Genomic DNA, 16,727 nt, shown 5'->3' on the forward strand with positions numbered 1-16,727 from the left:
TGGACTAGGAATTGTTTTAGTCCCTTACAACATCTGTAGAGTGAAGACCACAGCAGCCTGGTTGGTATCCAGAGGAGCCATCTACACACCTCTCTTGACACTCATCAATATTTTTGGTACCAGAGGGATATTTGTGTCTATTTTTCATCCTAAACAAATTTAACTCAAAGTGTTTTTAAAAATATAGTTGGTTTTTTGAGGAATGTTCATTTCATACTTTGAAATTACTTTTTTTCTTTGTGGGATATTTTTATCCCTTGCATACAGGGTGGTTTGTAACTGTATCCTTTACATAGTTAGTGCAGCCAGTGAAATACCTGGAATGGGCACTTCAGAGGAAGGGGAAAAGAATTTATAAAAGGAAGCTCTCAAAATCCTGCAGAGAAGGAAGCAGCAATGTGAAGTGCACTCCTGAACTTTGCGCTGTCTCAGAATGAACAAAGAATCTGAAGGGAGTTCCCTGACCATTTACCAGACCTTGGCAGGATGAAATGAAAGAGGAAACAGAATCAGTTGTTGAGGTGCCTCTAGCTGCAGTCCCCAGCTCTTTGGGGTCTCCTGCTCTCTGCCTCTCCTTCTCAAGTCAATATTTTCTTGGCAGATGTGTTGCTTTCTGCCAGGGTTGTGTCCAGTCAGAGCTCAGCCAGTGCATTTTGTGATGGAATGTTTGGAAGGCACCTTAAAGCTCATCCCATCCCATCCCCTGCCTGGGGACCCCTTCACTGTCCCAGGGTGCTCCCAGCCCATCCAGCCTGGGCACTGCCAGGGATCCAGGGGCACCCCCAGCTCCTCTGGGCACCCTGGGAAGGATTTCTCCCTGATGCCAAATCCAGCCCTGCCCTCTGGCACTTTGGAGCCATTCCCCTGTTCCTTTTGCTGTGTGCCTTTGGGACAGCACTATCCCTGCCTGCCTTTCTCAAAGCCCCTCTCCAGCTTTTCTCCAGGTAAAGGTCCTGGAAATCTGCTCCGGCTTCTCCTGAACTCATGGTGGGTTTTAATATCATATGAGGAATTCTCTAATTTCCTCATACAATTGAAAAGAGTAAAAGGAGGAGAGTAGGGAACTCTCAGACTGTTGTGTTTCCCATCTGCAGAGCAGAATTCACATTTCCAGCCTCAGTCTCTCAGAGCAGCCTTTCCCAAGCTTTGCAGGACTCGTGCAGCAGCCTCTGTGAGTTTGGGGTTTCTGCATTCTAAGAACTGCAGTTCACTTGACAACAAATCTCTTGTTTTTTCAAGAGAACTAATGAAATTTCTCACACCCTTTCTGCAGTTTTCATGAGCAGAGCACTGAACACCTTTTCTTGCTGCCTAAAAACATACCACCTACTGCCTTCAAAGCTGATTTAAAAATAACTGGTGGAGTATCACGAGTTCAGGCATGACTTAGAGTTCAGCAGAAGAAAAAAAGAAAAGAAATGCTTAGCTATAATATGAGCATATTGAATAATTCAAAATGTTTGTATCACACTTAATCCATCCAAAATTGCTTGCCTCCAGCATCCTCTGGTACAGTTCTAGGATTACTCCTACACAGCTATTTAAAATATATTCAGGAAATTTCATTTAAAAACTTAACTTTGTGTTAAACTTGCATTTGATTTGTGACTGTCAATACTGGGTGTTTGCCATGGAGGGATGAGAAGAGCAATGTGTGGTTTTACCTACAAGTATCCATGGCAGAGTTGGGTTTTACAGCCACTTTTTATACCTCCAGTGCCCTTTTGCCCCCAGCAAGTGCACGGAACCCACAATATGTTACAGCCCTAATAAAGAAATGTCCCACTCTGTACTGCCCAACAAGTGGACATTAAAAAGAAAAGCTATTTTCCTAAACCATTTTAAGTTTAGTGCTTCTAGAAAATAGATTTCTTGTTGCAGCAAGTAGCTAACAGAGAGTGATAGGGTGATAGAATTCCTTCCCCTTCTTCACTTCACTTCGCTTCACTCACTCCTGTAAAAGTCTGACATTTATTTTGTATGAGGTGTTTTGTTATATATAAAAATGTAGTAGTTGAAATGGCAATGAACATTTAGACATTTTAACCCTTTCAGTCATTACATGTGGGATTGTAGGATGTCCTGCAGTTCATGTAAATTCAGATGTTTGCATATATGTCTCATCTTTATTAGAAATTGCATTCCAAAGTGCCTGGATTGGTTCTGTTCTGTGTTTCTCAGGCTGGTGTGACAGACTGTGCCCTTGGCCATATTCCTGTTGAAAAAAATGGGTGATCTGAGCAGGGGTGGGATTGCAGAATAATCTGTTCATCCAGACACTGCTGAAATGTTCTCTTAAGTATATCTGTGTATTTATATATATTAAAAGAGGTAAGAAGTTTGGAAAAGTCTGGTTTGCAGTGAAAAAGTGGAGCAAAGCTTGAGCTTCTGTCTTGCTCTGAATGAGAATTTGGGTTTTTATTGTTGACTGTGATACTTGCTAAATGGCAGTTGGTTTTTTGGTCTATAAATGTGTTTTTATTGCTTGAGTTAATTTTAATTTTTTTCTTTAAACAGGATATTTCTGCTCAAGAAAGCAATATATTAGGGGCGTTCTGTGATATGAACGTAAGTTGTGCACTTTGAATCCTAGAAATTTAGCCCTGTTCTGTGGACGCGTGTTGTTGAGTTTGCTGTGTGTGTGAGCGACGCGGAGCTGATGCTGTGCTGGGTTTTGCCCCTTGGCAGGATGTGGAGGTGCCCCTGCACCTGCTGCGTTACGTGTGCCTGTTCTGTGGCAAGAACGGGCTGGCCCTGATGAAGGATTGCTTCGAGTACGGCAGCCCCGAGACGCTGCCCTTCCTCATCGCGCACGCCTTCATCACCGTGGTGTCCAACGTGAGTATCCCCTCCTCTGCTGCAGCACCAGCAGCCAAAGCAGTCTGAAAGCTGCAAGCGCTCCCTGCCACCAGAGAGGGGTAAAAAGCTGTACATTTTCCATGTTTGCTCATGCACAGAGTGTTTCATTATCCAAACCCTCTGCATCTCCTGGCAGCACGCGAGGAGTTTGCAGCTTGGACCTAGATGGGAAGATTGCAACAGCCCCCAAAGGATGTTGTCAGAGGCCATTTCTGTCCCTGAAATTGTGCCATGAGAGTGGTTTTAGTTTCTTCAGGGTATTTTAACTTAGCTATTCCCTCTGAGGCACAGAGGAAAAGCCTGTGGATTTTTTTTCTCTTCAGTTTCCTGTGATTTTATACCATTATACGCATTTGCAGCATAGAGGTAATCATCTTTTTTCCCCACTTAGTTTTAGAATTCATATCCTCCATCATGTCTGCATTTTGAAATCACAGGGATTTTTGATTGGCAGAATTATGAATTGATTTTAGTGGAGATTTGAATGAAATTGGTGCTAAAAATAAAACCCAGTCCCTGAAGAAGGACATATGAAGACTTAGTGTAATGTCAGGATAGGAGTTGTGACCTGTCTTGTGGATGGGCAAAAAGAAAACCAGAAGTTTGCCATTTTTGCATTTTTATTTTTTTTGAGAAGGGGCAAAGCTACTTCAGTAATGAGTGGCAGCTCCCTATCACAGCAGCATGTTTTCAAACCAGCATTCTGCCTTTCTTCATTGTTCTGTTTAGAAGTCTTTTTCTCCACATAGTTTCTTTTCTTTATTCTTAGTGATGTGCCCTGTTCCAAAATGCTTCTCAGCAAAGTTTCTCCTTTCAGATATTTACTTAGCCACTTTGCATTTCTCTTTGGTTTAGTAGGTAACTTGTTAAGCTGGCTCTTGCAGCAGTTTTAGATGAGTTCTGTGGCTGAACCTGGCAGATAAAATGAAATTCATCCCAAGCCATAACTAAAAGTCCTGTTTCTTCAGCCTCTTCCAGCATTGCAGCTTTTCCCATTCAACAGGCATCTTTATTTTGAACTCTGTCTGGCTTCGCTGGAAAATCTGTGTGAGCTGAGGAAAACTGTTTTAAAAAAATTGCATTTAGATTTTATTTTTATGTCAGTTCACTACAGAAAGTATAAGAAAATGTTCTATGTGTAAGTTGCTTTATTCATCCACCTGCTGCATTTTGGTATCACTCAGTGTACTTGGGAGCACTGCTGCCTTTCAAATGCAATGTATTCATTGCAGCCAAATGAGACAGCTAATTTTTTGGACAAAATGCATTTTATCTTGCCAATATTAAAAAAAGATATTTCTCCACCTCTGTAATGATGCATGAGGTTAGGATTTTGATGTAGTGTTTCTCTTTCCCTGTTTTTTATATAATTTCACTGTATAATTCATAGAACTTAGGTAAATATTAATAATTGCAGAGATGTTGCTGATTGTGAACCAATGCACCAAACTCCACTTAAACCAAAAGAATCATTCACAAAACTGAACAGGATAGTGGTGGTCTCAGCAAGGACTCTGCTAATCTGTCTTGGTTTTATCCCAACACATTTGATTTAATGCAATATAGATATTTATTCCAGTAATAGCTCTGCAGTGTCAATGTTACCTTGTTCCAGTGTGTAAAGCCAGCCCACAGTGTGTAGTAACCCTTAAATACAATTTCACAGCTGTAGGAACTCTTGAGAATGGCAGTTAAGTGGCCATTCTTAAAGATTCCTTGAAATCTCCATGCTGGAATTGTTTTTCAAGTCTGTAAGATGGAGTTCTTCAGCCACTACCTTCTAGAAATTAATTACCTCTGATAAAGAGCAAATAATAAAAAAAACCTCTGAAACTTGAGAACAGAACAGATGCAGTGAATGCTTTGTCTTAAAATCAAGTGGAAGCAAAAAGTGATGTAATTTTATTTTTTGGCACTTTACAGATGCTAGTTGATGTCATTTTATATATGTTCTTTTATGTCATTTTAACAAGTTAGTATGTAAATGTGAATCCACGTTCAAAATCACAATTTCATCTGTAACATGTGAAATGATGCTTTCATTGAATTCTGAGGCTGAAGGTTGTGTGCAATGCAAGTTTACAGGTGCATGATTTCAGTTTAGAAGTTGGAACTAATAGAGTGAAGCTTACTCTGAACAGTGAAAGCTATAAAAACAAAATGATAAAAACATTTCATACTCTTATTTCAGAAAGAAATGTATTTTCTTTGATATTCCATACTGTATTTTAAAAAACATTTCATACTTTTATTTCACAAAGAAATGTATTTTCTTTGGTGTTTCATACTGTATTTGAAGCAGAGTACATGGTGTTAAAAGTCAAGTGGTGTAATCACAATAGTATCTTTGTCACCCCTGCAATTCCTTGTCAAAATGTCATTTAATTCCTGTTTCTAGAGCAAGCATCTTCAAGTGACACTTTGTATCTTTGGGATGTTAGCATTTTTTCCCTTCTTGAGGCTGCCAGTTGGATTAGAAGCTTGTTCCAAGTGTGGTCTTTTTTTGCAGAGGGAAGATTTGGCTGGTTTGTCTTGCAAAGTAGGTTATATTGTTACTGTGCAGTGCTTGTTGCCTTGTTAAATGTAAGCCTGCAAATATTTTTGTCAGAACTGCCTCAAAAAGTTCCTTGGCAAGTGCTGGAAACGTTGAAAAGAGAAGTTGACTGCAGCCTAATATTTTTCTCTCCTGTCAAGAAGGAATATAAGGAATATATACATTTTCTGCATATGGAATTGAGTCCCTAGGCAGAATTTCTTGCATCAGCTGCAAAGCTGAAATTCTTTCAAGAGCAGAGGTGGGGATGCAGGGCCGTGAGTGAGTGATGGGGCTGCTTTCACAAGGGCTGTGCAAAGTGCACATGATTGAATTTACATTGAATTTACGTGGGCAGGAGCAGCTGCTGCTGCTGCTTCATCTGTGCTCCAGCCCTTACCTGGCACGGAGTAACAGGTTTAACAGGCTCTGAATTCCTTTTTGAAATGCAGATGGCACTTCTGACTTTGCCTCTGGAAGCCTTTGGTCGGTGCTTTTCCTCACAGCGGTGCTAAGTAGCTGTTTCAGGTTGTTTGTTTTTTGTTTTGTTTTTTTCTCTGCATTTATTCCTGCAATCAGCTTTGCAAAGGTGGTAAAGGCAGAATGGTAAATATGAGAAATGCAAATATGGTAGTAAAAAACTCTGCCTAATCACTGCTTGTAAAACATCTTATTTTGAAGGATATGTAAGCTCTAAGAAGCAAAACAACACAAGTCAAACAGTGTTACTTGGTTTAGGAGTGGTTTGCAAGGAACTGAAAGAATGGAATAATTTTCATGTAGACTTTTAAAGAAAAAGGAAAAAAACCCCACAAGGCTGAGTAGCAGTTTTTCCTACTGAAGAAATTACAGAAAATACAAAATACAAAAATACACGTGGGCAATATGATACTATTTATACAAAGTCTGTATTTTCCAGCTGACCAGCAGGAAAGATGCAAATCCTCTTTATAAGTCAAAAAAGCATTCCTCAGGTACCAGTCTGGAAAATCAGAAAATGAAGAAGTTGAACACAAACCACCAAGAAATTATTTTTTAAAGTGGGGTTGCATGTGCAAATATACCAAGAGTATTTCAGTTCTCTTTAAATGTCATGAATGAAATGTTTATTTCTGTTTTTGCATTATAGATCAGAATATGGCTACACATCCCTGCTGTCATGCAGCACATTATACCCTTTAGGACTTATGTTATCAGGTAAACCTTTATTTTAAGAATTTTTCTTGTGGGACTTTGTGACAGCTAATTTCTAATTGTGACAGCAATTTCTAATTGCAGCTGCTACTTTTAATTGTGCAGGTTGTTGCTCTGACTGTCATTTCAGCAAGGAGGGTGGAGTTAACGTTTAGAGTTACTTTGGGCAGCTCCTTGCATCTGATTTCAGTATCAGTCAGATCAGTCATGTTAAGAACATTGTGAGTGTGACATCAGCCCCATTCTCCAGCTGTACTCCAGTCTCCCTCCCTGTGATATCTTCATGAAACTCCAAGTTTGCAGTGAGATGCTGGAAGTACAAGAGCAATGTGCAGTCACTGGGATTCCAGACCCTGAGTGTGAACACAGCTTCACATTCTGATGTTCTGGGTTTCCAGCTGGCAGGAGCTGAAGTGTGATCCAAAGTCTGCTTGCACTCTTATGGAGCTAAATATATCCAGTCCCAAAGATTTGCTTTATATCAAGCTGTCTATAATGGAAATAACACTTTCAGATTGAAGTGCTTGTAAGGGTATTTAATTATATGAGCAATTTGTTTTTATTGGCTTTCTCAGGACAATAGAAACATTGCAGTGAGCTGCTGATGAAATGATCTCTGTGTGTGGATCTGCCTGGAGGTGGAGGGGTGTGGTCACAGCTAATTCCCATTCCAGTAGCCCAACTTAAAATTTTCCTGCTTTTGCATAGACCCACAGCTCCTCCAAGGCTCTGGGTTTCCTCTAACTAATGTTAGAAATGTGCTTAGGCTGCTCATAGCAAAAATTGAGCTTTTACACATTATTCTGTCTTAACTATACCAGTGTAAAATAACACTCAACAAAAATAATTACATTGGCAGCAAACAGGCTCCCAGAACAATGAGACTGGGAATTGTTTCATATTTTAAAAAGGTCTGGTTTTATGTTGACTGTAAAAATTTAAGTACTGACTTGGCTGTTAGACTGTTTTCCTATACTGTGGTTTCTACTAAAATGATCCCAGCACAGAGAAGAGTATTTTGATCTTTTATTAAAACACATCACTCTTGAGTTATAGTCCAGCCTTGTGCACTCCTTTAATGCTGATGTGCTATCTTTGAAATCTTCCAAAGGTAATTATTAATCATGAGGCAGTCAAGAGAGGGCAGGCAGAGGATTTTCAAGTGCTTGTCTCTGTACATACTCCATTAATGCTTGTTGGTGTACCTGGGAATTTGGTCATGAGCCCTCCCTGTCTTCTTGCAATGTATGGAAATGAAAAGGAGCATTGAGGGAGCAGCAGTTAGAGTTAGGCTGATGATAAGGAACTACTGAGGGAGACAATAACACATCCTGTACCTGCTGCTGCTGCTAAGCCTTGCTTGTCATCCTGTAATGCTTAAAACATTTTCTATTTTATAACTATTTGGGGTCACTGGAATGTATAGAAGATTTTTTGGGTCCTCATGTGTTCCTCTTTGCCCAGTAGAAGATTTGATTTGCAGTGTGATTTGTCAGCAGCTTCTTGTCATAAATAATGCCCCTGATGTCTGTCTGTAGAATTTACAGCAGGTTAACATCAATCAGAAAGGTAGCACTGCCACAGGATACATCCTTGGAAAACCAGCTTAAAGCAGGAAGGTGATGTTCTCCCAGGTTTATTTTTCACAGCTGACTCCTGATGGGATCTGAGATCGCTCAGTGTTATGAAATCAGAGCTTTTTAGTGAAGATTTCCTTATGGAGTGGGACTGAAGCTGGGAGGCCATGTAACAGAAATGAGCTCTGGTGCTGTACCTTGGTGTGGGACAGAAGTGAGCCCAGATGCCCTCAGGGAAGGATGAGTTTGCTCATGGATGCAGCTCACCCCACTTGCTGTCAAACTTACAGATCCTGCCTTAGCAGCTTGGGTCTCTGGCTCTCCATCTGCTTTTCCTTCAGGAAAAGGACAGAAAAAAGGGGACACAATCCTGGGCACAGCAGCACAGCACCTTCTAAAGAAATCCTGCAGAGCTGCTGCTGCCCTGCAGACTGAGGGGATTTGGGGAGGGTTTTAGTCCACAAGGAGCTCCTGGGGCCCTGATTTAGTTCCAGTTTCTGCCCCTGTAGATTCCTTGCAGGAAGTGCATTTTGCAGGGCTGACCAACAAGAGACATCACCTGACTTTTTATCAGCTGAGGTTACCCTCATGATATGGTTGTTTCTGCAAGGAGTGGATGAAGGAAACAGCAGAGTGTGTATTTATACAGAGGAGGTCACTGCTGGAGTTTCCAGAGATCATGGACACAATCCTGTCATTATTGCTGCCACTAGAAAAAGATGAATAAATGTTATTTTCTGCCTGGCCAATGGAGCACAGGCATTCACATCTTGCCCCTGAAGGGGCCTGGGTTTTTAAGCAGTTTAGGAAAGAAATAAAGGATTAAATTTAAAATGGCATGAAATAAAATTTACATCTTTCAGTAAGAAAAAGTGATTTTGACCTCCTTGGAAGGAAGCAATTCCTGATCCATGATGCTTCCCATAGAAAATGCAGCTGAAAGAATTCAAGTTACTCTTCTGTATTAAAAATATTCATCTTAAAATGGGGTTTATGAGAGTACCCAAGACCACTCCTTGCCACTACATGTCATAAAAACCTCTTGTAATGAGCTTTGAAGGTTTGAATCACAAAAAAAAATATTTGCCTCCTCCAAAAATCTGGAAATTGAAAGTAAAGAGAATAGATAAATCAGAAGACAATAACCAGACACTTCAGGAGAACTGACTCATTCTGCTGGATGCCCTTCTGCAGCTGTGGTCCAAAGGAGTCAGATTAAGGAAAAAAAGATGATTTCACAGCTGAGTAGCTGAAGTCCTGAAGCATGAGATGTGATTGTAAGCATTACATTAGCATGGAGCTGCATGTTTAAAACTGAACTCTCTCTGTCCCCAAATACAGAAAAGTGAAATAATTTAAGTGAGTTAAAACTGATATTTAAAAAAATTAATGTAGATACTATATACTATTTGATTGTTTTAAGTATGCCAGGCTGGCAGGACAGGTCCTATAGTATGTGAAGTATCCTTCCTGCAGTTGTATTAAAAAGTTATGTTTTATTCTGAAAGTCTCATTTAGGCAAAAACTCCAGATTAAATAGATTACACAGTCCTGGCATATCATTCATCTCTTCCTTGAAGACTTAATGCTCATCAGACTCAAAAAGATAAAGATGTAGGAATTAAAAAAATAATGAAGGGCAGAATGGAAGCTGTTATTAAGCCATTACATGAGTCAGTCACACATTCACATTTCTATACTGTCTATACAGTTCTGATCCTTCCATCCTGCAGATAATAACAGAACTACCTTGGTGGCAATAAAAAATTTACATCGAGAGGTAGAGACAGAGTCTAGGAGGGTGTTTTAGGTTTTTTTGACAGGGAAATTCATATCATTTATGAATGATATGAAGATAACAAATAGGAAATGGTAATTCACAAGTTTTTAAAACCAGGGAATGGAGAATGTGCCACCCAATTGTCAGGTTGCAGGTGGAAGAAATGAGAGGAGTTTGTTTTTCACTCAAGCATAATTGTCAAACTGACTGGCACAGGTTAATGAGAGAGCCAAAAGTAGAAATAGAAGAGATAAATGAATTCACATTTATCTCTTCACATGAACCCAAAAATGGGTTCATCCATTTTTTTATACATGGGATAAATCTTTAATCTGCTTTCAGAGTGGCTATTTTGGGTTAAATAGGCATTTTCCTTGCTCCAGTGTCCTTACATGAGGCAATGCAGCAAATTTACAGGTGGTCAGTGTAGGGGAAGGTGTGAGTTAATTGTCAGTGTAGGTAAGGATCTCTTTTGTTAATAGTATTGTTCTGCCTCTAAAAACATGATGTGTTACTGATGCAGACAGGTTTAAGCCATTCCATCTTCTACAATAACAAAGGAGGCGTGGCCTACTTGGCAAGTTTGTGTGGTTTTAATCTTTGGAGTAAAGATAGGATCATGTTTGATTTTTGACCAGTGTAGTGGTGCCAATAAATTTTCTAGTGCTGGCTGCTGTTACACTTCTAGAGAGAAGTTTGCCATCTTCTGCTTCTTTCTAGGTTAGAAAAGCCTGTTGTGTTACAAAGTGTGTGGTAACAAGTGCTCTGTTCTCTTGCTTTAGAGCCTTGGCAAAACAGAAGATACTGTTAAAGTACTTCTGTAGCTTTGAAAATGCACCTACACCAGAGTTCCACTTGCTGTAAAGTGCAGGTTTTTAACAACACACTCTCATTATCATAATAAAAAAAAATGACACAAGTCTGACTCAGGTTCAAAATGTGGTTGTAATGTGAATTGTATAAATGAAAGTAGGTTTAGACTGATAATATTGCATTAAAAAAAGGAATGTTCTATTTCATAAACTGTGTTAATGTAGTTACTTCACCAGAGTTTGTAGTGTGAGGAGGATTTCAGGTCCAAGTCCTGTTCCAGAAATGGAGTGAAGGCACCAAACACCCTTCCTCTGTGTGTGTAGGTGTGTCCATGCCCCTGCTCAGGGCATGCCAACACTCCTCTGTCCTTTGTACAGTGAGGGAGTTCATGGATGTGTTTGGACATGTCTGAGATCTTTAGAAATGCTTCACCAAACTCTTGAGTCTGATTTGATGGAATTATGGACACAGAAAAGCTCTGGGAACCAGACCTGAGGAGAGTTTGCATATAAAAATGGGAATATGAAAATGGGTCTGATATTGCTGGGATTTTTAGAATCATGAAGGTTGGAAAACGCCCCTGAGATGGAGCCCAGCCTTTGACCCAGCCCTGCTCACACTAAACCATGGCTCCAGGTGCCACTTCTGCCCTTTTTTTGAGCACTTCCAGGGATGGCAACTCCAAAATCCCAAGCTCTGTGTCTGCTTAGGGTGTGGGAGCTTAATTATGGCCTCTGTTCTTTCACCCTCTGCCACTCCCATAACAGAAATGCTCAATATTTCATGTGCTGTTGGCACAGCTGGGCAGGGGTGCTGGATGTCCCTTTGTCAGAAGGGCAGGACAGACAGCATGGTGGCTGGCACACAGGTGCTGCCATCACCGTTTGCTGCTGACAAATCACTCATTTGCTGATTACAAATGATGGTTTGGTGACACAGACAGGACATTTTGTCCTCACAGTGAAACTCTCACCTGTGGGCAGGTTACAGGCAGGCCCTGGCTCTGCTTGGTGCTGCCCTTTTTCACTGAATGTTCTCTTTCCACCCCTGCTTTGCTGCTGTTCAGAGCTCACAGCACAGGAGCAGCATTTTCCTGCCAGGACTTGATTTCCAGTGCTCCACACAAGGAGACAAATCTCACAACAAAGAGCAGGGAAGGATCTGATTGCCTGGTCCTGCTTTTGTCCCCCTGTTACTGATGTGTGATTCCTGTCTGCATCTCCAGTCTCTGGGATTATTTGCACTGAAGTCTCTTTTCTCTGTTTGACAGTGTTAAGTATCATGTAAGTGTGTTTATTTTAGGCTTCTACCCAAGAGCTGTGGAAAAGAACCATCATCTAAATAAGAGTCACAGCCTGTAATTTTGCTTTTGACAAAAAAGTGCTGATGTTTATATGATGTAAATGCAAAGGAATGGTGCATAAATCTGGTTAAGTGTAGTTTAATATCTGTTGTGTTTTTTAAAAGATTCATGCATCTATTTGGCCAGTCTCCAAGGAGAGATCCAGGCTTAGGCTGTCAAACAAATGGATTTTTAACACATTTCTGTGTAGTTAAATCTAGTTTGGATGTAGCTGAAACTTCACAACCCTGAAAAAAAGCAGAAAAAATTAATTATGCTGACTTTGTATGCATGTACCTTTCACTGTGCCATCTTTAATGGCATCAAAATAAGCCCAGGAAATCTTGTTTCTAAACATTTTTCTGTTACACATTCAGTCAGAAGAAATTCTCACTTGTGTTGGTGTTTTTTATGTGAACTTTACTGGCATTTCACTGCAGATTTTCTGTGTTTTGGTCTTCTGAGGTTTCACCAGGTTCTATGCGTGAGTTTTTGTAAGTATTTCTTATGCTTTCCATTTGCAGAGAATATTTGTGTCGCAACTCATTGTGCAGGATTAGAAGACTGCAAGAGAAAGGGCTTAAGCAAAGTTCTTTAGCAATTGACTTACTTCAAAAAATATTACTATTATTTCTGGTTTTCCTTGGTGTTTTTCATTAATTGGTGCCAACTTTTAATAGTGGTATTTTAAGACTGAGTGATCTTGGAGAAATGCATCTTTGCTGTAATCAGGATGGCTGCAGGAATGTTGTGGTTTGAGCCATGCCCTGTTTGTGTTTGTTGTGCTTTCTGCAGGTATTTGTGTAAGCTGTCAGACCAGGAGCTGAGGCAGAGTGCAGCCAGGAACATGGCAGATTTAATGTGGAGCACAGTCAAGGAGCCCTTGGACACAGCCCTGTGCTTTGATAAAGAAAGCCTTGATCTTGCATTCAAATACTTCATGTCACCAACTCTGACCATGAGATTGGCTGGGCTGAGCCAAATAACAGTAAGGATTTTTAAAAATACCAATTATTGCTGTTTGTTAGCAGCTGTTTTAAAAGTACCAGTTATTATTGTCTGCAGAAAATGTTTCTTGTTGCAATTTGTGATTTACAGTTTACTTGTTGCAAGTTATGATTTAAATTTATGATGTTTGGGGGGCTTTTTTAATGTGTGAAAGCAGCAGGATCCCCTTTCATGCAGCCTTAGGAAATTGCAGCCATGGTGGTGAGGGTGGGCTTTGCTGGAGCTGAGTCCCAGTGGTGCCTGAGTTTGCACCATATGGAACTGGCTCACATTGCCTGAACAATTCACTGAACAGCCCCCTTGGAACTGGGCTTTGTGACAGCTGGGTGAAACGGAGCCCCTGCCACAGCAAGATTTGGTGTTGGGAAAGGCTTTTAATCTGTGTGCAGTTGGAGCTTTGCAGCATCTTGACCCTGCTGCAATTAGCTGCTGCTTTGTGTTGCACAAACCTCCTTTTCTGTTCTTAGTGCAGTTCTGCACTCATTAGCAGGAGGGGGAATTGAAGAGGTAAATACATACAGCATCAAATAGAAAACAATTAAAACAAAAAAAAAAAAAAAAAAAAAATCCCCATCTTTTCCCTTTCCCATGGAAATGCTCCATGTTGCACCAGGCACATTGTCTTGATTTGTCACTGCTGCCTATAAACATAGAGAAACAATCCCACAGGAGGGCAAAAATTAAGTTTTTTATCCATCTGAGCCTTTTCAATTTTGTGTTTTCTGAACATATTTGGCCTCCTCTCTTCTGAAGATGTGGTGTCACTGAGTACAAGTTTACTTAAACTTGATTTTGCATCTCACTGTAGCTATAGATAGAAGTACCCTCAATTTAATAAATGGCAATTTAAAGAGATCTGTAAGTACTTTTAATCAGATTATTGCTGGCTTTTACCCAAAGTAAATATTTACATACAGGTAACTTACTAGGCTGTAAAAACAGGCTGTGGACTGCATCCACCACTATAATTGATCTAAAAATCTGTTTCCACTTTTGCATAGTTCCAATTACATTCAGTTCCTATAAATCCCTTCCTTTGGTTTTATACAATTCTCCTTGTTCAGCTACCAGTATGTGTTTTTTTGTGTATCTTTGCCAAAACAAAGTCTGAAAATAAGAATTCTTCAGCTGCTTTATCTTTCAGGTATTTTCTAGCTCATTTAAGGGAGTATGAAGTTGTGTTAAGTAGTTATATGTTTTCACCTGTTGTGATTGATGAATATTGCTGTAAAAATGAGAGTTTTTAAAGAACAGACATGTATTACCAGAAGAAAAACTTTACAGTATTTTTAGACTAAAGCAAATAGTAAAAAATAGTAAAAATTTAATATTGTAAGCTAATTTATGCTGTTAAATTACCAAGTCTGGTTTTTTAATGTGAATAGTCTTTAAAACTGCTCTGAAACACTGAGACAATTTATTCTTCCTTCTCATTCGAATCATAGAAGGTTTTATTTCTGTTGTTACCTTGTTTCTCTTCCATTTCATCTCTCAGTCACCTGTAGAGGTAGTTCAGCTCCAAAATACCCTCCCTGTCCACTATTACCCCACAAACAGAATGTTATTTTCCGGTTTTGGTGCCTGCCTCTGGAGATGAGCCCAGGGACAGTTTTAGTGCTCAGCTTTGTCTGCTGAAGCCTTTCCACCTTTGTGTCCTTTCTCTGCCACATTTGTGTTGTATCAATTGAGTGTCTTTAGTGCCTTTAGTTTCTTACCATGTTTCATAGATAGTAAAAAACAAAAAAGGATTTTTTCCCTCTGGCATCCAAGGAAACAAAACTTGAAGTGAGAACTGTTAGGAGGTGAGGGAGAGCAAGGTGTTACAAACTGTCCCACGTGAGCTTTGTCTTGTGCTGAATTCTGGTTAGTTTAAGGTTACTTTAGCAGAATTCTGCTTAGTTTAAGATAGTTTACCTGAAGTTATTGGAAATATTGTTTGCAAATCCCAGTATGAATTACAGGGTCTTTGTCAGAATTGCTGTGGAGAAGGATTTGGTATTTTGGGAGGTGTTGATCAGTGGTGAGCCTGGATTTAAAAGTGGTGATAGGAACAGCTCAAGTCTATCACTCTTTCAAAATATTTCCATTTGGAGGTGAATCTTCAGAAAAATCAGTGAGCTTCCTCTGTGTTGTGTGACCCAGCTCTAATTTCCACTCCTAAATATGTGTCATTTGAAATTCTCCATTAGTAACCAATCTATTAATAATGTGTGGTCAGGCTCTCCCATCTCACCAATTTCAGTGCATGTTTACTATTTTGGTTTTCAAAACTGTTTTTCCCCCCTGAAGTTTGTTGAGATTGGACACAAATAACTCTTGGGAAGTCTTTACACACAGAGTTATTGAGAAGATTAGTGAATTCACCTGAATTACAGAGTGCATGTGCTAGACTTGTTTTAAGAGAGTAAATATTTTGACAAAGTTATGCAACGAGTTTAATTTTGACTGCAAAAATTCACATTACAGTGCCTTTATTTTATTTTTTTTCTTTTTAAATAAGATGCCAAGTAAGGTCAATTATGTAATTTAAATTTTTTTTTTAATGTTGTGTACATGTAAAGAATTGGATACAGAGCCATTGATGCTGAGGGAAGAAGTGGAAAAGAGATGTAAAACTTTTAACAGACTGTTTTTTTCCTTTTAAATTTAAGAGCTTGGACATGTTTGAAAGCTTCATTTCCTATAAAAATACATTATTTTTGTTCTTTAATTTTGTCTAAACGACTTATTTAAAAACATATAAAGTCCTATAATGTCACTAATAATTCTATTTTGAAATATAAGAAAACTTCCTTACCAAATATTAGGATAAAATTGTAATTTTTTTCTTCCTTTTTCTAACTATAGAATCAACTTCATACCTTCAATGATGTGTGTAATAATGAGTCATTAGTTTCAGACACAGAAACGTAAGTAGGAGCCTTATTCTGAATACTTGAAGTGTTTTACATGATTGCATTTCTTCTCTGTTGTTATGGATTGCACACATGGGGGAGCAGTGATAATCTGAGACATTTATTAGAAATATTCTAATCAGGGGGTTAATAAATGCTTTTAAATGGTAACTGTGAAATATTTTTAGGTGTTTCTGGTTTTTTTTTTTTGTATTAAAATACTTAATCAAGATAAGCTTTAGAAAAACATAAATACTGAAATAATAAATACCTATAATGGCCCATTATTTCCATGGTGATATATAAATAAGAACCAGCTAATTCATATAATTTTTGCTATTTTCTCATTTCTCTGGATTATTTGTTTAACCAACACTTGTATTTCCATCAAACTTGTTACTTTTCCACCCAGTTTGTGAGCCAATGCCCTTGTTGTTTTCCTTCAAAGTCCTTACTTGTATAACTCAGGTGCGTTGAACAATTTTAGGGGGACTCACATAAATCTTCAAGAAGATTCACCTGTGGGATTGTATTCCAGCCAGGAAATGTATTCACTTCTGTAGTAACTCTAAACTTAACGGTAGAACTGTCAAGAATTTAAATTAAAAATATGTATTTTGGTAGTGTTCTTGTGAAATAACAGGCAAAATGTGTAAATTGCAGAATTTTACTCACAGTATACTTGTTGGGTTTCTCTTGGGGGGTGATGTGCTCTGTTGATGCTGGG

General features: G+C 39.1%; 1 protein-coding gene across 1 annotated transcript in view; it reads left to right on the forward strand.

The window, feature by feature from the left end:
• USP34 (ubiquitin specific peptidase 34) overlaps positions 1-16,727 on the forward strand; it is a 119,451-nt gene that overhangs the window by 25,403 nt on the left and 77,321 nt on the right. Inside the window, exons 4-8 of the mRNA XM_059467457.1 lie at positions 2,518-2,568; positions 2,689-2,838; positions 6,522-6,589; positions 12,894-13,086; positions 15,954-16,015. Coding sequence (XP_059323440.1) covers positions 2,518-2,568; positions 2,689-2,838; positions 6,522-6,589; positions 12,894-13,086; positions 15,954-16,015 — 524 coding nt within the window. The remainder of the gene's footprint in view (positions 1-2,517; positions 2,569-2,688; positions 2,839-6,521; positions 6,590-12,893; positions 13,087-15,953; positions 16,016-16,727) is intronic.

Source organism: Ammospiza nelsoni, chromosome 3 (assembly GCF_027579445.1).
Source record: "Ammospiza nelsoni isolate bAmmNel1 chromosome 3, bAmmNel1.pri, whole genome shotgun sequence".
NCBI classification, from domain to species: domain Eukaryota; kingdom Metazoa; phylum Chordata; class Aves; order Passeriformes; family Passerellidae; genus Ammospiza; species Ammospiza nelsoni.